Genomic DNA, 25,773 nt, shown 5'->3' with positions numbered 1-25,773 from the left:
GAGCAGTGTAGGTAACCAGTGTCTTGCTCAGGGACACCACGGTGGCACTTGGTCTTTCGGGGACTTGAACTGGTGACCTTCCAGTTCCCAGGCCAAGCCCCTATGGACTTTGCCACCACCGCAATCTGTTTGAAAATATCATATTCATATACGAGTAAAAATGAATAACAATTGATCCCAGTGTCCTTGTGAAGAAGCAACCTTTATCATATCATAACAGGAGTCACAATTGAATTTCCATCTGTTTTATTGAGAAAAAAAGACTACATTTGTCAACACAGTGGCAAGGTATACTCTGAAGAAAGCATGTGGCGATAACTATGACAGGTTCACTTACACACACGCGAGTGGGTCAATGAGGATCAATGAACTGTTCAGTTTCTCATTATATATTTTCACTCTCGTAAAGTCCGCGCAAAACAGTTAATACTTAGATTTGAACGACCCACTTTATCCATACAATCCAAATGTCTACCAGTACGGTACATTTTTTATCTTGTTTACACTGTGCATTTGTACACATTAAACATCAGTGTGAGGCGTGAAAAATAATCCTTGCATCAAAAAGGTAATTTAAAATACATACCATCAGTCAATTCAAAATGATATTAAAGGGGCGCCTTCACAGAATAACCTTCTGTACACATTTCCTTATTTAAATATCCTATACAAACATAGTATATATAAATAGCCTTCTCATTATTAACAGCGACAAACTGTTGTGCCTTCACTCAAATGACAATTTCCCAACACGTCACTCTCCCTTCATTCTCACAACCGGTGTCCATCATAAGAAAGACGAAAAATAATTATAATAAAAACAGAAAATAACAATATATATATATATTTGGGCAAGTCAGGTATAAGCAGCCTGAGTGCTAATCCTCTCCTTCAGATCCCTTTCATTTAAATCACTGCTCTGACTGAGCCTGGAAAGACCTCCTGACACAGTGAGCGTCTCGTTTGCATCCTAAAGGGACAGTTCACCCCAAAATGAAGATTCAGGTTTGTATCTCCTTGTTAGCATGTCTGTAGAAACTCCATTGGTGTCTATAAGCTTTTATCTCAGCCTTGTTTTACAATCCTGAAGTCAGTTTGAAATGAATGCATAAAATGTCTGTCAAGTTTCTGGAGAATTTAGAAGTTGAAAGGTTAACTATTTTAGTTTTCAGAGTTCCATTTTCATCGGTTAAACGTTGTTTTAAGTACTATGGGAAGAGTCTGTGTTTAAAGCTTTTGCTATTTTTCATTTTTTCCCAAGTTAGAAGTTATAATACATAAGAATTTAATTAAATTAAATGCCATTTTTGCACCGTTTAGAGTCTTGCAATAGCCATCCAACGTATTTACTGTACATTCAGTTTGTACCTCTCTACATAGCACTCTGGGTTTTATCAGTAGTCTGCAATGTAATCCAGTGCATTTTTATATCAGCAAAATATACACTTTATCACATGATATCAGCTTCATCATCATGCACTGTTCATTGTGTTTACTCTCTGTTAAAATGAAATGTACAGCAGGTACAAACTGCCACTGCTTTCCATTAAAAGCAATTAACTGCAGAAACTGTGGCCGCATTTCTTATGAAGTCACCACAGAAACACACAATGTGTCAGTCCAAATTACGATTCAAATAATCACTAAGTTAGTATTTAGACACAGACTAAATCTTCACTTTGGGGTGAATTATCACTTTAACTCCAAACACCTTGGCAGACCTCCTGATTCTGCGGTGTTTTTGTTTGTGGCTAAAGTAAAACGCACACCGGCACAGTCAAACACACGCCAAGAAACAATGGATCCCTTTAATAGAGCGGGCTGAGAGGGACTAGCATGCAGGCAGCTGAGATGGCGGGTTGGGGTGTTATTCGGTGTGTGTCGCTGGGCTCCCATGTTGCACGATTCCCCTAAAGGCATGACAGCGGTGAACATTTATTGTGTGTGTGTATTAGACGTGTGGTGCTGATCTGTCATTCGTGACTGTTGGTCTCAGCTTCACTGTGGCAAATGGATTCCCTCCCCTGCAAATGGAAAAAAACAAATCACAATTAATGCTGATAGCTTCAGATTCATCATCAAGCAAAGTTTGAATGAAGGGGAAATGTGTGAGTTTGTGTTAGTTGAGTTAGGTCACTCACCCTAGAAAGGGAGCTTTTGCAGTCCCATTGACTAAAGAAACCTGTAGTTGAAAAACACAGAAGAAGACACCCTTAAAGATCCAGTAGAGACACAACATTAAAAACACACCACCACACATCCCTCCCTCAAAGTCAGTGTTGTCAGACCGGTTTGTTAAGATTTTTCATCAACAGTTTTACCCCCCCTCCCGCCTCCCTCATTCCCAATCAGTGCAGTAGAGCTCAGATGTACACGTACTTAAGATACACGTACTTAACCTCAGACCTCACCTAGTCTGGAATCTGGATAATCTTGAAAGGCTCTCACCTGAGGACGATAATAATCTTATATCCTCCACAGAGCAATGTGACCATGAATTTACAGGGTCATAAATATTTGAGCTATGTCTCCCGAGGGCTTCCATAGCATACATATTATCTTATAAAGTGAAGCCTAGACAATTTTTGGAGACGCTACGACAGTAAATATACAATTCAGAGGAACTATTGTCAACCCAATGTATAGTTTGGGATGTGGTTTCCTTTTAGAACAAGAAAAAGTATTGAAAATAATATTTGATCACTTATTTCACAGAGCAGGACATAAAGTGAGGGAACTTATTTTAGTCAAATGAATGGAATTCAATTTGGGATTTTACTTCTGTTATCGTGCTTATAGGAATAAATACACATCCTGTAATGAGATAAGATAGGAATGGATGTCAATGCATTCCTTACTAATTACTAAACTCTTCCTTTAGAGAGCAGACAACATCCAGGAGTCACTGAACATGACTTTTATTCCCTGAATTCAGACTTTCAGGAAGAACCTTCTAATAAAAACAATTGTTACATTCCTCAAATAAGCTCTAACATAACACACTTCCACATTGGGCTTTAGCTAAGTTCCTGGTTCATCAGGTTACTATTTATTTCCCGTACAGACACTCTGAGTCAGATTATAAATGAAAATATTGAGAGATAAGAAATACTATCATAAGTCAATCAAAATAAAATGCTCTCAAAACACTCCTGAGCGTAAAGTCCCTCCTTTGCCTTTTTATTTCCGTGTCCACAAAGGAAATGTGACACTATTCTTTCTTCCTTAAATACTCCATCATAGATAATCATTTACTAAAGAAAACTAGATAAAATCCACTGTTGTATAATTACGTAGCCTAGTCAGTGCAGGAAAAGTGGTTGGGAAAAGATAAAGGCTTTCATTTAAATGATAGGTTATCTTTTAACTATTACACCAGAGCCAAAACAGTTTAAAGAGAAGGGATTTGAATGTTGCCTGAGAGGCTCGACTCAGGGAAAAAACGCCCTAAACAGCAATAGTGAAAACCTTCACCTTTGCCTCACAGTGACATCAACAAAGCTGAAGTGCACGATCAGCATTTAGCTCTCTGAAAACACCCTCAAAAAGGCAGGGAAATATACAGCTAAGTTATAAAATAATGTGTAAACTAATTATTCAAAAGCACTGTGATTCCTATAGTTGGCAAGGCACACCCTCACTGTGTTTTACTTCACGGTGTAACCCTGAGGCTGCAGATACAAAGGACACCGAGTACAGACGGAGCAGCGAGGAAGGTGATGATGAGGGAGAATTGAGTGTGCCCGGGCATGTCTTCTACTGGCTGGATAGCCACCAGTTCATTCTCAGTCCGCTGACACAGTGGAGGCACAAAATGAGATTGTTGCTCTACCCTTTGGCCTTTATGTAACTCTCTCCCTCTCCTCTAATCTCTCCATTCCTGAACAAACCTTGCAAAACCTGGCTGGGAGCATTTTGCGGATGTCTTTTAAAAAACAAAAATCTGAATTTTCTATCTGTGTGACATGTTTCTTCTTTGATAAATACCGTAACTTGATGACATCTGAAGTTCAAATATTCATGTATGGGAAGTAGTCGTCATGACAAAAATAGCATGTTTCCCCGAACTGGTTGGAGGCACTGAGGTGTGTTTCTGGCTGCGCTCCATCTTTAAGGGCGTGGAGGTGATGACTGTGCACTAAGCGGATTTGATAAGGCGCAATTAGCTAGACAAATGTGTGACGGCATTTTTTGGTGTGGCCTTTTAGACTGTGATGAATTAGGGGAGGCAATATATATATCCTATCAGGAAACAGAAGACCTTTGCTAGAACATGTGTGGTGCCCTGCTTTATACTGACATTTTAACATGGCAGCACAACCTGAATAACAAGGTATGCAAATACTGCTCCTTTTCATGTTTTATATTTGTATTTTGTGCCTTGGCATGCTTTATTGTTCAAAAAGCTCTTTATTTTTCTCATTCTCCCTGTGCCGCATCACCTTGTTTCACCCTCTGTCTGGAACCAGAGCCCAGTCTGCTGTGATTGGTTAGCTGGCAGGCTCTGTTGTGATTGGTTGATGCTTATAGATGACCCGCCCCTTAGTCTTTCCCCGCTAGCCAATAGCATCGCTTGTGTTACATGATAATGTCACAGTGTTACGAAGGTGAACAAAGGAGTTCAATGGAGGCATTTAAGGCAGGGGACGAGTTTCGCTCCTTTGCAATTCCCCCCCCCCCCCCCCCCCCCCAAACACAGGGATTTTAGCCTTTGCAGACCATCTACATGCACACAAACCTATGTAACACACTACAGGTGAAACTCCAAAAAGCATAACAGGGTTTCTTTACTTATAGCAGGTGGGTGCCTGCTGGTACTGACCGTGCTTTTTGGGGAGGGCGTTGAGGCGACGGGGCCGGAGGGGGTGTCGTCACTGTAGTCTGGGGGGGGCAGCAACACCGGCTCCTCCTCATCCTGCTCCTGCAGACTGGACACACTCAGACTGCGCACCGGCGTGCTCAGATTGCTGCAGATCACATAAACAGAATCAGCTTTTAAACCTCTGCTATAAAACACGCGATGGATTCCTAGCGTGCCGTAACGTTTTCTCACCTGTTTGATATCACTAGGTCAGAGTACGGTCTGCAGTAGGATGAGGGAAACCACCCACGCCTAATAAGGAAGACAAACACACCATGCTATCATAATCATCATAAAGGAACTTCATATAAACAGCAGTAAAAATACGTTGCTACCAAACGCCCACTCTTTATAGGAGAGGTTTCAACGTGGGAGAGGTATCGATCGTCTCCTCTGACTCCCGGCAATAATGTAGATAACTTCATTTTCTTAATGTCAAACTATTCACACAATGTTACAGTAAAACCCAACACTTTAAATACCAAAAGAAGATTAGAAATAGCAGCAATGTGCCAAATTCTGTTGGTGTAAATGACCATTACTTGGTGGAAAACAGCAATGATCGTCAATTGTCCCCTTCCAATTAATTTAAAAAAATCCAATAATAATAATTTAAATTAATTAATTAAATTGAAATAAATTAAATGAATACACTGAATAAAATAAATTAAATTAAATACATTTAAAAAGAAACACGCTTGTATTTTTTTTTTGTATTCAGCTTAGTTGGGATGCATGATACTTCATAATATATAAAAAATGCCTACCACTGAAATATATCCAGTTGCAGAACTTTTGATATTTATTTTAGTTGGATAAAAATAGTCCTATAAAAGACCCAGAGAGGAAAATCTGAAAATGATTTTGCCAATTTGTGAGCAATGGATTTGTTTTCTTTTGGTTCAAATTCTCTGACAGATTTTTTACTAAGACGCCAAGTTGTCTCAGAGCCACGTCTGGAGGAAAAATAGGGCTGATCACACCAGTGCGCTGGATTTGTTGCTAAGAAACAGAATGTGATGTGATTTATACAAACATGTCATCATCTTGACAAACTGCCACTGTCTTCATTTAAACCACTTTGATTCAAAAAGTCACTTAGAGACACATACGCACAAACACGCACACATGCACACACACACACGCGCGCACAGCAGGGAGATGAGGAGTGTTTCATTTTGTTTCAAAGGGGGAAATAATTTGTCGTGAATTATGAGTCCTAATTGAAATAGTGAGGTTGAAGATGACTACACAGGCAACGCCAGGCTACTCTATGCATTTGTACAGCTGTAGTTACACATACACACATGAGTTGGGTATATAAACACTTTCCAAGCTGATGTGATGAGCAAAAATGACTCAAAATGTGTTTGAACCTGAGAGTAAGAAGCAAGAGAGAATTTGCAGGGAACATTATTCCCTCTCCGTCGTCTGGAGGTGACACAGCTGTCGTTCAAAAGGTGTGATTTCATCCTGATTGCTTTTTTGAGTCCGCATATTAATTTCAGTCACTCATCATCGTGTGCCAGGGTGAAGGAAAATGATCCATTAAGTGTTCAGCGTTGAGGGAAATATAAAAGAGCAGATGTCTCTTGTTTGTAGTGTGCACCTGGACATTTTGCATCGTGTGTGTGTTGTTGTTGTTAGGCAGGGCGAGAGAGAGTGAGTAATAGAGAGAAGAAGAGGGAGTTTATGACTGTCGTGTCGAACATACCTGACATACTCTTTGTTTCTAGGCAGAGCACAGCTTGATATTAACACACACAAAGCAAGAAACAAGCACTGCTCACCTGAGTTATGTCAAACAAATGTGTGTGTGTGTGTGTGTGTGTGTGTGTGTGTGTGTGTGTGTGTGTGTGTGTGTGTGTGAGAGCACTGCTGCATATTTGTGGGAACGAAAGTACACTTCGTCTTTTGTGTGGGCCAAAGGTTGAATTTAGATTCTATTGGCGAAACAACAAGTTGTGTAAGACTAAACAAAACCCTTTTAACCTAACCTGCTTCCAAAATGTGAAGGGTAATGCCAACATATTTGTATTACTGTCAACCAGTCCCATCATTCTAAAATAAACTGCAGTGTGTGTGTTAATGACATAAGTCAGTAATCTCTGGCACAGAAATACTTGTGAGAAGGATTATTCCAAAGTAGGTTTTGGTCTTTTCATGGGATCTTTTGACACTAAGCCAAGAATATAACCACAAAACGTATCCATTAAAACCACACGTGCTGGGATGAATACAGGGGAACCACCAAAGAAAATAAAAAACACTTGAATTTCCTAGAATAAAACCTACTGCTGTGTCTTCTCCAGCTCTCCGTACAGCCAGCCGTCCTTCTCTTCGTGGATGAGCAGGGAGATGATCTCTCCTTCGTCGAAGCTGAGGAGTGTGTTGTTGTTTCCAGCCGTGTGGGGAAAGATGGTCCTCACCCGGGCCTTCCTGGCCACGTTGAGACCGGACGACTGGGACGTGGACCGGGACAGACTGAGCTCTCCGAAACTGTTCTGGTCTGTAGGAGAAAAGAGATGTTATTATATAAGAGGTCTTTCAGAGCGCTGTTACTTTCCATTGTCTCCTTATGTGCCGAAAAACAAATAAAAGACTGACAACTACAGACAATGAAACTTCCAAAACAAGTGCAAATCCAAGAAATAACAATGTCTTTGTTTCAAGTCTTAATGCTAAGCTAAGCTAAAGAGCAGCTAGCGATCCATACCTGAGATGGGGTCTGAAGAGGGTGGGAGCGAGAACCTGGGCTGCTGGTTGAACATGTCGGCGAGTGGACTGGTGTGTGCTTTCAGTGGCGGTGCTGGGGGAGGAACCCCTGACCCAACATTGTTCTGAGGGACAAAGAAGGACATGATTAGCAGGTGCAATTTGGGACAAAATATGAGAGGGCAATAAGGAAACTACCACACATTTTTCCTCTAAATGATCCGGTTAAAGTCCTTATCGAGGTAATTTGAACGCTCATTACAGTAATTTAAACTGAATCTCCTCCTCATCTGCTAAACAAACTGTGGACTTTACAAGATCAACACATTCGGGATTCCCCATGGCTGATACCAAGGTGATGATAAGCTTCAACAGCCTAAATCTGACACTTATCTGCCCCTTTGCAAGATTAAAAACAAGCAACGAAATCTGATAAGGGGCCACTCTTTTCTGCACCATTTGATCCATGTTATTTACTATTTGGAATGCTTTAATCCACAGCTCACATAAACATCCTCTTACATGAGATCAGTATCAAATTAAGTGAGGAAAAGCAACACGTAGTACAAGATAAATGTGTCATAGACCACGTTTACATACACAAGCAGCTAATTCTTACCCTGTTGTAGCGTTCAACCAGCGGCGATTGTTCTGGAGTGCTGGACAGCTCCTCTATCATGTTGGTCACCTTGTCTGGCACCTTGGTGATGTCGCTGCACTTCTCCTGCCAGCTGGGAAGCTTAATAGACAGCATGTCTTTGGCCTGGAAACACCAGAGAAAAAATAAGTTGTTAAGCAGAGCATAAACGGAGGGATCTGACTTGGGGAGATTAGCCAAAAGTGTTCATGCTTACTTTCTGGTGGAAGTTGCTGATTTGATCGGAGAACACGCAGTGTTTGTCCGCCAGGAAACAGAAGCGTCTCATTTCTTCCAGAAGGGCCTCTCTACAACCGTCAGCCATGAACTTCTGCATGTCCATCTGGCGCGACGAGATGGTCTCCACATACTGCAGACAGGGTCATAAGACAGTAGGAAACATAAATGTAACAGAGAAATCATAATAGAACATAATATGTTCAAAATATTTAATCGAAAAAAATCTAATAATATAAACATAAATTACAGAAAATGTATTGGAATAAATATGAATAATAAGAAGATTAATTGACATAAAAATAAAATGTAGAAAAGTAGGAATGAGTGAAAAGAAAATTAATAAATATTAAACAAATATTTATTATTTTATTATTATTTTCTCTGATAATAAAAGAAAAGGTAAAAGAAAAATGTGGATAAATATAAACTACAGGGAAATATTCAAAAGTAATAATAAAATAATAAATAAACTAAATTTTATTAACAAAATAAAGAAATAGAACAAAATTAAATAAAAACATCAAAAATAGCATTTCAATGTTTTTTACTTTCTCTTGTTTTACTTTGGTATTTATTTACTTTCACTTCACTTTTATATACTTTTTTTTTTCCTTTGGCAGCACCTCTCCCTGCAGTAGGCCGACAGGGCGAGCCACAGGTGATTCAGTAGGGAGGAATGTGCAGCTTTATCACCGTCGCCAGTGAAACACTCTCTGAGTAAAAGCTATCTCTGCGGCTGCCGCTTAATGTGTGTGTGCTCCAGTCAGACTCACAAATCAAGGCACTAAACAGCAAGTTTATTTGTGTCTCCTGCTGCTGCTTATGGATCGATCTTAGCGCAGCAGTAAACCAAATCAGTGTGCTGAGAGACACACCTTCCCCACCGAGAAACATTGTGCCTGTGACGCAGGATAGATTGGCCACTGGACCACACCAGACTTATAAAACTGACTTCTCAACCCACTCCTCCATCTTTTTTGTTGTACTCCCGATCCCCTCTCGTCCATTCTCCCATGTTGTCATAGTGACAGTAAAGCCACCTGTCTCTCGGTCAACGACCCTCCTCTACTGTCTGGTCTTTTAGACGCTGGATCAAGGCCCTTCAATTCCCATTTTCACAGCAAACAGTGCGCCAGACTCTCAGCGAGAGGTGGGAGAGCAGAAAGACACTCATCACTGGCAGCCGGCGTCACACGATTTCTCAGAAAACTGATTTGTATTTTGTAGGCGTCATGTTTCAACAGATAATGCAAAAGCCACTTCTGAAAGAGATGGGGCCCCAGATAAGAGGATTCATTGTGCGATTGTCTTTTAAAAGGTGGCATTCAAGTGAAAGGCAAACAGGAGATAGACTCTGATGCAGCTAAACAAACTACAACTCTTCCTGTTTGATAATTGTCTGGAAGAAAACCAGAGTTATACACTATTCATAATTTGATGGAAGCAATGAAAACAGTCGATAAATTATTACAGACAGGAGTGTTTACTCAGAATGTGCAGTTCCTCTATTGATTTACAAACCAAATTGCTGTCAGAGGTGTTATGTGCTTGTTGGTAATGGAAAGCATAACTTAAACCCCTGACATTAAGCAACACCCATTTTAATCTGTATACACTTCAACCTATACACTCAGGGTCACAGCCCACAGCACAATACTCAAGCAAAAGAGATGTTCTTCAAGGCCTTAAGATAACATGCAATGCAGGATGACACCCTGGATCATATACTTATATAATATATAAAGCTGGACACTTCCCATCCACAATAGTGACCATTCGGCTACTTGGCGCACCTAAACTTGTCAAAATGACAGCCAAAGAAGGTGTAGCCATGGCATGTCTCTGGTTCTAAGGCACACGTTTTCACTAACTAGCCAAGCACAATACTGTTGAAGCATAGGAGCCAACAGTTGCTACGTTTATTTGGGTAATTTAGCAGTCTGTAATGATTTGGTACGGAGAATGATAACGCAAATGCTAGCTAGCTAACAAAGGTATTCGACAAATATCATTTCTGGTAAGTGCACAAGGGCTGTTTTTCATCAGATACAACACTACTATGTTGAAATTCTCTAAATTAAGCATGTAAGTATATAGTGGACATGGTGTACTCTATGCAAGAAACTAAATGTTTGAAGTAGCATATAGCTAAAGAGTCTACGGCCATGCTAGCAGCTATGTGAGGCTATATTTAAGCTAACGGCAAATTACAGACATCCCCACAATGACATTTGAGGTGTAATTTATCAATGATCCTAATTTAGCGTGTCAGCTAGCCAACATTTGCAAATTGGCGTGAGCTTGTGGTTTCAGGTTTCAGGTTTCCTCATATCTTCTGTTGGCAGAGAATACCTAACAGCTAAATATGTCTTACTAGCTCTATGTTGCAATTCCTTTCATTGCGTAATATATTAACACAAAAACACAAGTCCATTTTGTAGACTTGCTATGACAACATCTTTGGTTACTAGAAATAAAGCCTTAAGGTAAATATTTTGTGTAATTCAAACCACATCACTGCATCCAATACTATGGATTCCACTCTGGTGCTTTCATGCGAGCATTCAAGTGTATATTTGTTCACATTTGGGTGTGTACGCCTTCAATAAAAAACACAATCTTTCGTCTGTATTTGAACGCAATGAGCCGTGGAATAATGGTCTCGACTTGTTGCGTGTAAAAGCAGAGACTCAGCTAACAGCCAAAGGCGTGGTGGCACCTTTTGATGCTTTTAGTCCATTGTCCTATCTAAAAAAAATAGTAAGGTATTAAGTGTTTGAACGCATATTTTGGGCGTCATTCATCAGTGCCCTTATGTAAGATCAAAATGTAACTCAGAAACACTTCCTTCTCACTCCTTTGCACTGGTATGCTATTATCATGACAACTCTCTTGGCCACTACTACCCAACCTGTCACATAAATTTCACATATGTCTTATTAGTTTCGCTGGCATCACAGCATAAGCATGCAACAGCACTGTGCTTGGAAAGCCATGCAATGCAGAAGTATCAGACATGCTTTGCTTTGAACAGTGGTGGAAGAAGAACTTGGAGCATTTACTCAAGCAAAAGCAGAAAATCTACAGTGTAGAAATACTCTGAGTAAGTATAACCCAAAACTACCCAAGTACTTAAGTAAAAGTTGCTTAGAATTGACCACAGCACAGTACCTGACTGTTAAATAAAGATAGTGGAATAAAAGCATATGTAGCATGAAGTAGTGAAAGTAAATGTACTTTGGTTTGGGCTCGGTTTATCAGTCTCACCTCATTTGTTTTGATCTCATACTTGGAGGATTGCTTGCCCTGGCTTTTCCTCTTGAGCTTCTTCAGTTCTGTCTGCGAGCGCTCCAGAGAGTCCAGCTTCACCTTGTGCTCCGACTGATAGCGCTTGAAGGTGGCCTAAAGGAGGTGTTTGAAAAGAGAGGCATGAGACAAGTGAAGGAAGGAACTGGTGAGCAGAAAATCTTATTCTAGAGGCTCTGCAATCCTGAAATATGTTTTTACTTTTTGTTTCTTAATTCTATGAAGTACTTTTATTCATGACTTGGTTTGTCCATGCATGTATTTTGCTCTAAATAAAATTAAATAAAAATCTTTAAAGACAGTATAAGTCAAACAAAACAAGGAAACATCCCTTAATTTATCCAAAAGCAGGTTTTTATGTTAATGAAAAAATAAAAAGATAAATAATGTAGTAATAAACAAATGTATAATTTCAAATAATAATAATATTAATAATATTACATTAAAAAAGAAATAAATAATAATAATAATATTAATAATATTACATTAAAAAAATAAAATAATAATAATAATATTAATAATATTACATTAAAAAATAAAATAATAATAATAATAATATTACATTAAAAAATAAAATAAAATAATAATAATAATAATATTACATTAAAAAATAAAATAATAATAATAATAATACCATTAAAAAGAGAAAAATAGTTATACTTATTTAAAAGCCTAAATAATTATTAAAACTTCAAAATAAATAATATTCATATGCATAATCATAGTCATAAACAGGGGGATTATATAGTAAAGTGACAATAAGATATGTTTGTAAGTGATGGCTCTATGACTTACATTCATGTACTTCACATCCATCTCTGTCTTCTTCTCCAGCTCGATGATGATCTCTCTGTGGAACCTCTTGAACTGCAGAGAGAAGAAAGCACACACCTTAAATTCATTACGACACACATCATGCTATAGCTGTTCTAAACACAGTGTACAGTTCAGACACATTGCTGAATGGAAATATTATCGCCCGATGATAGATTCTGAGAGCATGAGATTTCACCCATGAAGGATGTGTTATCAGCTTGTCGTGGTTAAAGATTTACAGCTTTTCCCAAATAAGTCCAAGCCGTTTTTCATGCAAACAGATCGTTTTTAGGGGATTGTGCTTTTTTTTTTCTTCCTGAAACCCTTTCTTGCGTCAGACTGAGTTTCGTGTTCCAGTCGGTGACACTTGACTTCAATTTAGTTCTTGTCACCAGCTGATATCTGAAGCGTTTCAGCCCGAGGCAGCAGGGTCAGGAATGATTCTGTGCTTTTTCCACTCTTGTCAGACTTACTCTCAAAAAATGTAAAAAATGAGCTCCAAAAGGTCACAGAGGTTCTGCGTCCAGAACGAACTGCGTAGAAAATGGATAATCTCAGTCTATTATGCGAAGGTAAAATGAGCGATGGCGGCCTGAGGGTACTTGTGGGAATGACAAGTGGTCACTGCAGGTGACTTGTAATTATTTTGATGACATAATTACAACACAGGAAATATTTAGTCTCTCTTTGCCTTTATTCTTTTTGATCTGGAGCAGACAGAATAGAGGAAAGATATAGGGTACAGCTTAAAGAGCTGTGAGAACAAATGGTGTCATTTAAAATAAAACATGTTGTTCATTTTGACAACAAATCCCATTAAAAAGACTGAAAGCTATTTGTCTGTATGCCTTCTCTTCTCTATATGTTGCTCTTCCCTGAAGACCATTTAATCCTACTTGAATATTTTCAAAACTGGTCACAAATACATCCTCCCATGAAAAATAAATGCTAAAGAGTTTCTAAAAACTTGCTGTAGTGTTTACCAAACACTGCTCAAAGATTAGTAAACTGTGTAAAATGAGCTACTTAGCCCATGGAGGAACATGTCAATCCAGTATCAGTGCATCTCATTCATGTGTTGTTCATATTTAATGGGAAAACAATGGGTGTCAATGGCAGGGAGGACGAAGATGAATAAGAGAGGTTTTGGCTCCACAGGAAGTAGTTATTTTTAGGAGGAATTCAAAGTTGGTTTTGGTATTTTCACGGGATTCACTGATGTAAAGGAAATACAAATATCACTAAACATTTTAAGGCTACTCACGTTCTCGTCCAGTTCACTGAAGACCTTCCTGTGAGCATCAGAGATCTCCATCAGAACCACACCTAGAAAGACATCAGGGACAACTTTTAGTCAAAGATCATTATAAAGACCAGAGTTACAAGCTATTTTTTGGGGAAATACATAATTAGATTTCTTGTTGTGGGTTAGAAAAGAAGAGGAGTACCAATTTAGGTAGTGTGTTGAACTAGAATGTGTTGTGTTGCACATCTCTGAACAGATCAAGATATAATATATGAGCTTTGGGAATGCTGGTACAGTACGTGATTGGGTTAACAGAAACACCAAGCCAGGCTAGCTGTTCCCCCATGTTTCCAGTCAGTGTGCTAAGCTAAGCTAATTTGCTGTTTGTATCTTTCATTTCTTTTTTTGTACAACTCTTGGCAAAGAAGTACTTTTGCCTATAATTTCCTTTAAGGGATGTAAGGAGGACATTTGGAAAATATAAACCACACGTAAAAAAAATCAATGTTTAACAAGTTGTTGATTCAGGAGCTGATACAATTGGTAAAAAAGCACAATCAATCCTAAACACTCTGGAAATTTCCTTTACAAACTATTAATTAATACGGCTTTCATCTTAACAGCCCATATTTTACACATGACTTGTCTCCCTTCAATATTTGAACAGCTGTCAATAAGTAATCTGCATGAAACGTTCTGGTATTGTGTGGTCAGATACAGAACAGTCTCCATTCACACACACTGGCCACGGCATAGATAGAGCAGCATATGACATGAGACAATGGGAATGAGTCAATACTGTAAACACCAGTGGACAATTGTAGCAGTTTATAGAGCTACCTACATCACAATGGGGTGAAATCTAGACTCAAGGTTTACTATAGGACAAGCTGTTCTGTCATACCCTGTAAAATACAGTGTGGGACATCACATAACAGTATCACAGTGAACGGGGAAAAGGGCAACAACCTGACAGAGTTTCAACATCTTGTGAAGAAAGTAAAGAAAACATAGGTGTGGGGCTTTAAAGGGGCCCTATAATGCTCATTTTCAGGTTCATATTTGGGATTTCTGCCTCCACTGGGACATGTCTCCATGCTTTAATGTTCAAAAAGCTCTTTATTTTTCTCATACTGCCTGTGCTGCAGCGGCTCTTTTCACCCTCTGTCTGAAACCAGAGCCCAGTTTAATCTTTTTAGGTATTGCAGACCATTTACATGCACAAAAACCTACAGGAAAGGGAAAACCCAAGAAGAATAACAGATCCTCTTAAATGAAACAGACAATACGATATGATACGATATCACTTTTCTTGTCAGATCAGGTGTGACATGTTTTGCTTCATATGAAACACCAAAAAGACTGACAATTAACACATGAAACAATGACTTCAAGTACTTTTAAAATGCATTTGATCTGGGGATTAACTTAATGATAGGTGGTTGGTCTAACCTACTTAAATGGCTTAACCCTGGATTTCCAATTTATGGAGAAAAACCCATATGATCTGTCCAGGTCAATGTTGATGGCCGGCCTCAATCTCTAATAGGATGATTCACAGAGCTTCTCAAAGGGTAAGGATTAGCCCCGACACCTGACATTCCTCCCTGTGCACGCCTCCACTCGGGAGGGGGCAAACAAATGTAATGACCTGCTGATACAGAGCTGCACTTCTGTGATCCAGCTACAACAACATTGCCCTCTGAAGGTCACCAGAACGTACTGGTAAATGCGGCCTTTGTGCTCCGGCCAGGGAGGGGTGGTGGCACTGCGCTCAGGGGGTTGTTTGTACAGCCACAACAACTGAGAGTAAAAGGGGGTGGGGGGGGGGGGCTGAGAAAGGGTGGGACGGGGTTCAAAGGGCTGGTTGTACACCTGCAGGTTTCACCTTTGGGGTTAACAAGGTGTGAAAGCCGGCTGCAAGGAGAGCAGATTGTTATCGCAGCTCGGTATGTACCAGACGGGGAATCATGAGCGTGTCACATGAGAGAGAGAGAGGCCCAGACCTGTGGTGTAAAAAAAGTCAAACACTAATGCTTGTATACTTTCCCTCCATAATCATAATGTGTGAAAGGCGTTAAAAGCACACAAATAGATTCTCTCTGGTTAAGGTGTGAATAAGAAAAGCTTTACATAGGGTTCTTTTTAGCATCTACTGGATTACCATTCAAGTTCATCACCAAGACAGCTTTTATCTCAGTGTATCTAATCTCCTATCTCCATCTGCTGCAGGCCATTTGTTCTCTTTTGAGGGTTTTTAAGTACCACGATAATCTAATCTAGTCTTGATGATTTCATACATACAGCACCGGGCTCCCATGCATTTCTATGCAGGATTGCACGGGGCTGAGAAAACAACACTGTATAATCCTCGCCATGATTCACTCACGTCTAATGAATACGAACACTTTGCCTTTCTCTCCTCCACTTCCAAATGCAATGCTCACATTCATCCTATGGGTCTGATACTGTAGCTCCATGAACTTTGACCTATGTAATCAACACATGTACGATCCGATGTATGGGAACTGAACAGAATTCTATATCTTCACACAAACTTGATGGGAGTTGTCTTACATATTATTGGTAGAAAAATAAAAATAGTGCATTATTTCAAGAAAGCTCTTTAAAAGTATGAGTCCATTCATTTATCTAGGGGGACCTTATGATTTAAGGTTTGGGATTGTTAGTTTTTTACCTTAAAAGAGGTCTGTGTGGTAAAGTTATCGTAGTATGTTTTAGTGCCATTTTAAGATAACAGTGACATTACATTTCCATTTAGTCCCATGCGGAAGTTCAGGCTTAAAATTCACAGCAAAGGCTAAAAAAATGCTGAAATAAACAAATGATTTGAATTTTTGCAAGACTGCAGATAGGACTCAGAGAAACGCCTTTGACATTCTCTACAGGTGAGGCCATTAAAGAGCTAGGTGTGCCTTGTGCCAACCTCGGCCGAATCATAGTTAGATAAGGAAGCCGTAGCATATAAGATCATGTTGGCAGAGCAAACACGGGCACCTCAGGCTCGCCTTTATTTCACAACCTCCTTCCTCGATTGTCTCCATCAAGCTGCGTCTGAGTTAACGTTTAACTTGGCAGTAGTCTAGGTCATCGTCTTGTTTTAACATTTCAATACTGGTGAGGAGCATCACAGGGCGTGTCCACGCAGGCTTCTGGTGTGTGTGTGTGTGTGTGTGTGTGTGTGTGTGTGTGTGTGTGTGTGTGTGTGTGTGATGACTTGTAGCCATATCTTACGTGACTCAAAAACTCAATTACACACATTCTTGTGCAGGTGGGGAGTGTTTGGAGGTTGCCATAGAGGATCTACACCCTTCCTGTTATCATGATGCCGTCACTGTAATCGATACTAAATTAGTCTGGACTCTGGCTGCTCTGGAAGATTTCAGACATGAGTAACTTGTCTGTCATTTGTTGTGGGGTAAAGGAATATTTTGTCACCTGGAGGATCACTATTAACATCATTTTGGGGTTGGAGTCGAACAAAACCAACCAAATCCTGAACTTAAAGACCTAAGGACACCTTTAACCGATATGATATGATCAAAAGATCTATCCTAAATTTCTCTTGAGATGTTTTGTTAAATGCTGTGATATAATCAAAAGCTCGGAAGTTTATAAAACAACAATTGCATAGGCATACATGCAAATAAATAACGTAATAGTTATTGCCCTTTGGAGGGAAAGCCGCAGTCATTATTACAAATCAAAGATGTCAACTTGATTATAGATCATCACCGTAATGATGATGAAAAGTGACCTTATTTGGTTAGTATGCATTCATTATTGTTCAGTGATGACATTCAGCATGTGTTTGCTGTAGATCAATAGCTGTGACAGCATCTTTAACACAGAGGGATGACCTGCCATCACACACAGCACATAACATTATTTATTATCCTACAACACATAAAAAGTACCTGCAGCCGCGAGCATCAACAATAAATCTATTTATACTTAATGCCGCACACTGAAAGCAACCTCGGATAACCTTAAACTCTGCATGTGTGCGTTTTATTGTTTATGTGAAAAATAACGTTTTCTAGACAGTGATTTTCTCCATTGGTTGAAATATATCAGCTGAGGACAGGTTCAATCGGGATAATGAAGAAGTAAGTAGTAATGAGAAGTGTGACGGGTTTTAGATGCTCCAACGTCATGGTTTATTGAACGGTAAGTGGGTCTCGGGTCTGTTTAGAGGTCCGTTGGAGGAAACTCACAGTAAACCGGGGAGCAAGTAGTTTAATAGTGGATGAAGAAGGAGGCTGTTTGAGCTTTGGGATCATTAGAAATCTGTGGAGTGTGACAGAACAAGTCATAACTGACTGAACAATGAGCGGACTCTTTGAAAACAACCTTCACTCTCCCCTTTGTTATTTATTTTCAACAGTTTTATGGCTGGTTTGGGAAAACAATGTTGATATTTCAGTGGCACCAACATGTATGGATATCATCTGGCAATATTTCTACCATGAGCAATACCACTTATTTAGGGTTAGGGGTTTAAAGTAATGGTTTACTATGATTGTGGCTATTTGGCTTGCGTACGAAATGTATGTGCCTGGAGACCGTTAGCTTATCGTAGCATAGTGACTAGAAAAAGGAGGCCACAGCTTAGCCAGTAAGTAACAACAATTGAAAAAAGGTTAAATTAATAAGAATTAATATAACAATTCATAGGTGATGATTTTTTTAACCTTTGGACAACCCCAAACAAGCCATTTCCCCGTACTTCCAGTCTTAATGCTAAGCTAAGCTAACTGTATCCTGCCTGGGGCCTCACACATTGAACATGCAGATATGAGCGTGTAATCAATCTAATCATCTTACTGTTGGTAGAAAACAAATATATCCCACAATGTCAAACCTTTAGTTCCACTTGTTCAAGGATTTAAAGCTTCATATGTCCTCATAATAACTTTGAAAGCTTTCTCGGAGCCAAAACAAATACGTCTGCTCCGGATTGTTCTCAGACACAAAATATAATGCAGAAAGAACGATTATTGGACGTGTTTAATGACTTCTGGGAACCATTTAAGGGTCCCCGAAGCCGCTGGTGATGTTGACTATGCAATGAAAGATAAATTACCCATCATGTTCTGATGATGCAGGCAATACTGTGTGTTGTGTCTAGAGAGAAAAACAGTCCCAGAAAATAGCAGATGTTTGAAAAATATCATAAACAAATCAGCGGTCTCCCAGTTCTGAATCCACATCTTTTGGGAGAAAAAGACTGCTCCGTCAGACATTACCATTTTTCACACGCTGACAGGGTACTTCAATATTTCAAAAAACTATTTCTACTGAGGCGTAGAGAAAAGGTGGAAGGGGTGGGGATGGTGCTATTCTTTCTCCTGTAACATTTCAGTCCCTAAATACCTGCTGCTTTTCAGAGTGGAATGGCAACTCCCTGTGGAGTCCAGCCATGCCCTAATGCACAGGAAGTTTCTAATTGTACGCCCACTGAAAACTATGACTTTAAAGTACACAGAGTGATAAATGGCACACCAGCACTGCTGCCATGCCAATGCATTAGAAAGGTGAATGACAACAAAAGAAAGCTATTTACTGATGTCAAGCGTAACTCATGTGAACTCTAGGAAAGTAGAAGCTTAAAAGTGGCAACTTTTGCTTAACTTTGGTCACACAAGATGGTTAGGGTTAGGAGACAAGTGCAAGAGCTTTTTGCAAATGAGGGATACAATCTAGATACTACCTACATTTTCAAAACAAAAATGCACGCTGAAAGTAGTCTTAAAAGTAAAAATGCTAACATGTAGCTTTCAATAGCACAAGTAAATAGCCAGCAAATACACAGCTATATCTTTCTCATATTAGCTAAAACTAGCATCTCTATGGTTACAAAGCTACATACGTTAGCTAACATAAGCCATTATTAGCTATGGTTACAAAGCAATGTATCTTAGCTAACATTAGCCACCATTAGCTATGGTTAAACAGCATTTTATCGAAGCTAACATTAGCCACCATTAGCTATGGTTAAACAGCATTTTATCTTAGCTAACATTAGCCACCATTAGCTATGGTTAAACAGCTATGTATCTTAGCTAACATTAGCCACCGTTAGCTATTCTTATACAGTGCGTGAGCCAACATTATAAACCATCAATCTATCATTTAAACTTTTATTTTGTAAGAAAGGGATGCATGTCATTCCTTCTTGGACAAACAACTTGAAGGTAATATTAGAATAAATGGTCATGTTGTTGGGATACGCAAGTGGTAGCAGTTAGCAGTATTAGTAGCCCAAATGTTCTAAAATAGAAAAGCTGGAACAATCAGCTGATTTAAATCAAAAAGATGGCTTTCATGAATAAATCTGCAAGTCACTAGCTGATAGAGTTACAATTCTTCCTAAATGAATGTTGTTGTTCTTTCAAGTCAAGAAAAGGGAGTTTAACCAGCACAGGTTTTCACTCATCTGTGTCTTCAAGCAGTTGTGAAGTTTCCTACACCTTCACCTCTATTACAGCATCAATTTTGCAAGAGAAAATGTGGACAAACTGTTGTCACGGAAAAAGGAGCCGTGCGGTATGAAGTAAAAGCCTCAGGTAACTTTCTGCAAATGCCTGCCAACCACAGTGACGCAAATGCTTTTAACGCCATACCATTTACAGCGGGAAGTACACAAAACAACTTTAGAGAAAAAAATCCATATGGGTGTCTGCAGCTGAGATTGAATCATTACAAAACAAAACACTTTTGTCTGTCTTTCTCAACAGTTTTGCAGTTTAAATGAAATTATTCTTAACTCTAGCCTTCAAAAATACAGTGAGTGATTTAAGATTATCTTCAGGCAATAATAAGATACCGTAAATCCTGCAGAAGCTTTTACAAGAAAGCCAACCTCTCTTAAAAGTGTCTGTCATTGTTTAACTCTGTCTTAGGTCTTTTGTTCTATTACATACATCTACCTTTGAAAAAAGTGAATGTTTGTCTATTTCCATTCAGTGTGAGCCTCCTAACAGACAGCAAAGCGGTGGGATTTTCAGTGAGGCAGATGGAGGAACAGGGGATGAGGAGGATCAGTGGTGGGAAGACTACTCTCCTCTGTCTTTCTGTTTGTTCAGCGTGTTTGCTACTCTGCTCGCTGCAATGAGAGAATTCACACAGTCTCGTTGTCTCAGGCACTCAAGGAATGACTGCCGAGCTAGGGGCTCAGACTTAATGTGCCTTTAACAGCCTTGTTAGTGGTGGCATTGCTTTTTATTATTAGGGTTCTTAATAATCACTTCTCTCCCTATAAACACACCTTTTTTTTTTTACCAAATCAACAGTTTTGTCTGGTCTTTAAAGTGGAATTCTTCTATTTAAATGTGCTAAAGTTGCACATATGCCAGGATCAACGTTAAAAAGCTCACTTTCCTATTATTATTTTTAACTAGCACCTGTTTCGGATTTGTAAGCATACCTGTCTGTACCGACTACCCAGGGAAAGGTCAGAGAAATTAAATTAATGTCTGTGTTTACGTATAATTTGCCAAGACTTGGAGGGAAAGGAGTATTGTATGTATGTGAGCAATAACATGTGGATTTCATGTATGTTATATATTTGTGGAATCACAAGTCAAGATGACGGAGCATTGCAACTAGCTCTTTCTAAAGGTTCTTTCACCCAATTGTTTTTGGTATGCAGTGAAAATGTTCCCAGCGCACCGTGTAACTTGAACATAATATTTTATGAAGAGGTGATGTAGCTGCATTGTTAGCTGACAGGTGCGGCCCTACAAACCCGACCAACATTGCGTCATAGCGTAGTTTTGAGATGGTTTCACTAGCTTGCAGCTGGGGGAACTACACTGTATACAGTACATCTTTCCCACCTGTCTTACTTGTGTATTTGTTTATGAAACCCTCAGTTTAACATTTTGGTTTTTTAAAGTTGTATAATGAGGTAGTATGAAATCTTTTTTGCATGTATTCATAGTTTCATTTCCAGACACTGCTCTTATGTTTAGATTTGATGCCTGGTCGTGTCTCTTTCACACAGTGGCAGCTTTGTGAAAATCACCTCACATAAACTGACATTTTAATAATTTTTGTTTCCAATGCAAATGCCATCTATAAAAAGAAAAATTTGTTTCACACCTAATCGTCACCGTGATCACAATGTTCCATTAAAAGGCCGAGGGCTGAACAACAGGGCATTATTTATTCCCTTTCCCTGCTGCGTGTTTCATCAACCTGAGATAGAGTATGCCAATTTGTTAACCCCTGCATTAGGGAGTGACGCAGCAGCATAAACAAAAAAATAAAAACGACATGATGAATAATAGCACTGATTACGGAGCTCTGAAAAAAGCACGCCAGCTCCAAATTTTAGCACTAATAGAATAATTGGAAATGGCTCACAGGATGAATAAAAAAACAAGCTTAATGGCAGCCGGAGAGAAGAGATAGCAGAAGCACTTCAATCTGAGTAATGCGTTTCCGCTGCTAGTGTGTTACAAAGGGTTCAATCAATGTCTTATCCAGATGTGAATGTAATTAACTCTGATGATGTCTGCAGGCTGTCAAATATATGTCACCGTGATGAAGTTGCATTGGAGCAGGATGTTGATGGTGTCCAGCTAGCATTATCAGTATGAACATTTTGGGAGATACACTTGCTCAGTTTCTTGCAAAGTGTTGAATGAGGAGACCAATCTTGTTTAAGTACAATATGTATTAGGCTACAGGAAGTTAGCTTAGCCAAGAAAATAACCCTTGCATCCTCACTTCACTTTTATTTGACTTCTTTTGAGTATAGTATAAACAAATGAATCATATCTCAGTGAGCTTTAGAGGAGATGGTTGGCAGATTTGGTTGCCTCCACAGAGATTCAGACGATTTATGCTAGTGTTGCTTAAAACACAGATGACTACAGTGGGGGAAAAACGTGCAAATCCAAGGAAAAAGATACAGTTAAATTCACAAGCGACAATATTTCTCCTTTCCAAAGATCCAAAAAACACACCTGCAATCACAGCTGATCACCACAGGTGCCATGAAGGCGAAATTGAAACAGAGATTGTAACTTTAAGTGCATTTTAACAGAAAAGAAAGCGATGAATCATTGTCTTATCAGGCTGTATCTTCATCACAGATCCATTTAAACACCGACATCAGGCACGCCCCCCTTGAGAGTTCACCCTCTGGAGGTGGATTCAAACCTGGACTCGCATGAAACTCACCGAGCTCTCTGGAGACTGGAGACACAATTGCATTCTCTCCGACCTTCGCTACTGCATCAAAATAGGTTTTCCCGGCAAGAGTCATCGCTGTGTAGGGGGAGACAGACAAACATCATCGTGTTACTGCCTGGGAATGTTGCTGGATCATTTTGTGCTCTGGTAAAACTTTATTCAAACCTTGATAAGTGGAGAAACTATGTAAGTTGAGGTCACATTAAACGCTGTGTTTACCTGTCACTGATTTCTCATAGTTCTTCCCGAGGGTGACAAGATTCCTCAGGCCTGGGTTGAACTGCTCCATCACATTCTGGGACAAAGAGCAAAGATGAAAGGTTATTGAGAAACAACTCTTCTATTTCCTGATCTAAATAATACCAACTATTTTCTTTACAAACATCTCTAATTTCCTTCACAAGAAAGAAACTCCTGCAGAGAATTATACAACTGTTTTTTGAAGGAGTGGGAGTAAGTGTTTGTGCTGTCGCTCTATAAATATCGACATGTGAGAGAACAATATAACTTTCAATCTTTAACTTGACCCCTCACGTATGCTTTTATAACTCAAAAGAGCGAAGTCCCACACAAAAGTTGCAGCTATTTGCAGCATGAACCTCATCCCTCTCCCTTCCCTTAACCCCCCCCCTTAACTCTCTATTGAAAGTCCTCAACAATCAAGTGCTGTTAGCCTCCCTGTCTCGATTCCCCTGGCACGCCCTCAATAGGACAATGAAGGGGGCAGGTATGACTTTACATGAAGAAAGGAAGAGAGGAGGAAGAGAGAGAAAAATGGAAACAGGTTCCTTGTTTTCTTTTTCTCAGTCTCTCTCCCAGCTGAAACTGTGGCACACTGTACACACACACAGACACAGACACAGACACAGACACAGACACACACACACACACACACACACACACACACACACACACACACACACACACACACACACACACACACACACACACACACACACTTTGCATTGCTAATCCAGGATGGAAATATCACTCCAAAATAAGAATAATCAACCCTAATTCTACAGCTGTCCATGAAATAACCTTTTAAAATGACTCTTTTTGGGGGGATTTAAAGAGGTGTTATCTTAACCGGAGACGGAAACACACACCCAGACACACTCTACCCTGCTGATCACATGTGAGTGTTGTTAATCTACGACTAAATCCAGATTAATCCCTTAATCAAACCACCAATGATCCAATCACTTCATGTCCATTGACAAGCTAGAGCCGGTCGATTGATGGGAGAAACTCTTGTCTCACTCACCACAGTCAGACAGACAGGAGACGGGCGCTTACTGCACCGTGGTTTGCTGTGTGTTATGATTTATAATTTTAAATACCTTGTTGTTTGACTTAAATCTGTTATCAGATTACACACATATCCAGTGTACGCCACAACAGGAAGTTTCAGTCATGTTGTGTGTATACAAAAGGTGATACAAGGAAAGAAAGCCAATACAGTTCACCCCAAAAACAAGAACAGTCTGAGTATTGTTATCTCTGTGATTTGAGGTCCGGATGAAAATGCAACAGACACGAGCCATAAATACATCTATTTCCCTCACCCTAGCATTCATTACCTTGCACATATCCCACTTCTGCGCTCAGCCTCCTCTGCTTTGTCACTTAAATTATTATTAGTTATACTACACTAGTTTTATTTTTCTGTGACCTGTCATATTCTTGTTGTATTAACCTGATATCTATATTTCTTGTAAATATTCTTATTACTTAAATAAAATGTAATAATTCTTGCTTTTTAAAGACTTATTTCATCTTACTGTGTTTAAGTATGCACCATGGTTCACCAAAGAAAGAATCCATGTATGAGTAAACCTCAGTGGTGTTAAGTAACTACGTACAAGAACTGTAGTTAAGTACAATTTTGAGGTACTTAAATCATGAACTTTTACTCCACTACATATATGAAGTACCTTCAGTTACCTTGCAGATTTATATTAATGATACATAATGGGATCAACACTTTGGATAAACGTGGATTAAATTCACAATTATAAGAAATGAGTTCCACCTTTACCAGCTTTGATAAACATATCAATAATTATATTAAAAAATAGAATATATTTATGATTTTTAGGTGGAGTACTTTGACTTTTGGTACTTTAAGTTTATTTTGATGCTAATACTTTTGTACTTTCACTTGAATGAGATTTTGATTGCAAGACTTTTACTTCAGAGTATCACTTCACTTTGGTACTTCTTTACTGAAGTACAAGATCTGAGTACTTCTCCCACCTCTGGCAATAAACCTGTTTCTGATCCTGATCCCCAACAAAGCATCCATCGATCAACGATTGATTACTTCTCCTTAAATTTGTTTAAGGACTTACCTTGTAAGTGCTCTCTGTAAGCTTGCTCACATCATCCGGAACGCGAGACATGGTGGCAGGTTTGTCGGTATGATAATAAAAAATGAAAGCAAATATAAAATACTTTGTTGTTAGTAATCCAGGTGTTCACTCCGAGAAATATATCCCACAGCAGCCGGTCCTGCTCGGTGCATGCGGGCAGAGAGACGCTGAGCAGCCGGGGACAGACGGACTGACTGACAGGGTGACTCACCGGAGAGACTTCCCCGCGAGGAGGAGGAGCGCGAGGGAGGGCCCCGTGACGTCACGATAGGTGATATACAGATTAATGTCCCTGTGTGATAATAAATGCTCAAATAAATACTTTAGCTATCACGTCCAAAGTGTAACCATG

The 25,773-nt window shown here is 39.4% G+C and overlaps 1 protein-coding gene across 2 annotated transcripts; it reads right to left on the bottom strand.

Moving 5' to 3' along the window:
• Positions 1 to 229: 229 nt before the first annotated feature.
• On the bottom strand, positions 230 to 25,634 carry baiap2l1a (BAR/IMD domain containing adaptor protein 2 like 1a). Of its 2 annotated transcripts, XM_063893594.1 has the most exons (14): positions 25,401 to 25,634; positions 23,266 to 23,341; positions 23,035 to 23,121; positions 13,840 to 13,901; positions 12,555 to 12,626; positions 11,721 to 11,855; positions 8,431 to 8,583; positions 8,196 to 8,339; positions 7,578 to 7,701; positions 7,157 to 7,370; positions 5,054 to 5,113; positions 4,823 to 4,967; positions 2,142 to 2,182; positions 230 to 2,024 (listed from the first exon to the last, which is right to left on the bottom strand). In XM_063893594.1, exons 1-14 carry the CDS (start codon positions 25,449 to 25,451, stop codon positions 1,952 to 1,954), a joined length of 1,437 nt encoding a protein of 478 aa, XP_063749664.1. In that variant the 5' UTR covers positions 25,452 to 25,634; the 3' UTR covers positions 230 to 1,951. The 2 variants fall into 2 exon arrangements, with proteins under 2 accessions (XP_063749664.1, XP_063749665.1); XM_063893595.1 differs by lacking the exon at positions 2,142 to 2,182.
• Positions 25,635 to 25,773: the final 139 nt, after the last annotated feature.

Source organism: Eleginops maclovinus, chromosome 10, assembly GCF_036324505.1.
Source record: "Eleginops maclovinus isolate JMC-PN-2008 ecotype Puerto Natales chromosome 10, JC_Emac_rtc_rv5, whole genome shotgun sequence".
Taxonomy (NCBI): domain Eukaryota; kingdom Metazoa; phylum Chordata; class Actinopteri; order Perciformes; family Eleginopidae; genus Eleginops; species Eleginops maclovinus.
Note: the sequence above shows the minus strand (reverse complement) of the source record. Positions and strands in the feature narration are given on the sequence as shown.

Bases quoted from the DNA above. Each gene is read 5' to 3' on its own strand.
- baiap2l1a (XM_063893594.1), bottom strand. From the start codon at position 25,451: ATGTCTCGCGTTCCGGATGATGTGAGCAAGCTTACAGAGAGCACTTAC. The intron at 8,584-11,720 runs GTGAGACTGATA...CCCTGTCTGCAG, and splicing joins ATGAGATCAAAACAAATGAG to TATGTGGAGACCATCTCGTC. The intron at 2,025-2,141 runs GTGAGTGACCTA...TTCCATTTGCAG, and splicing joins GCAAAAGCTCCCTTTCTAGG to GGGAGGGAATCCATTTGCCA.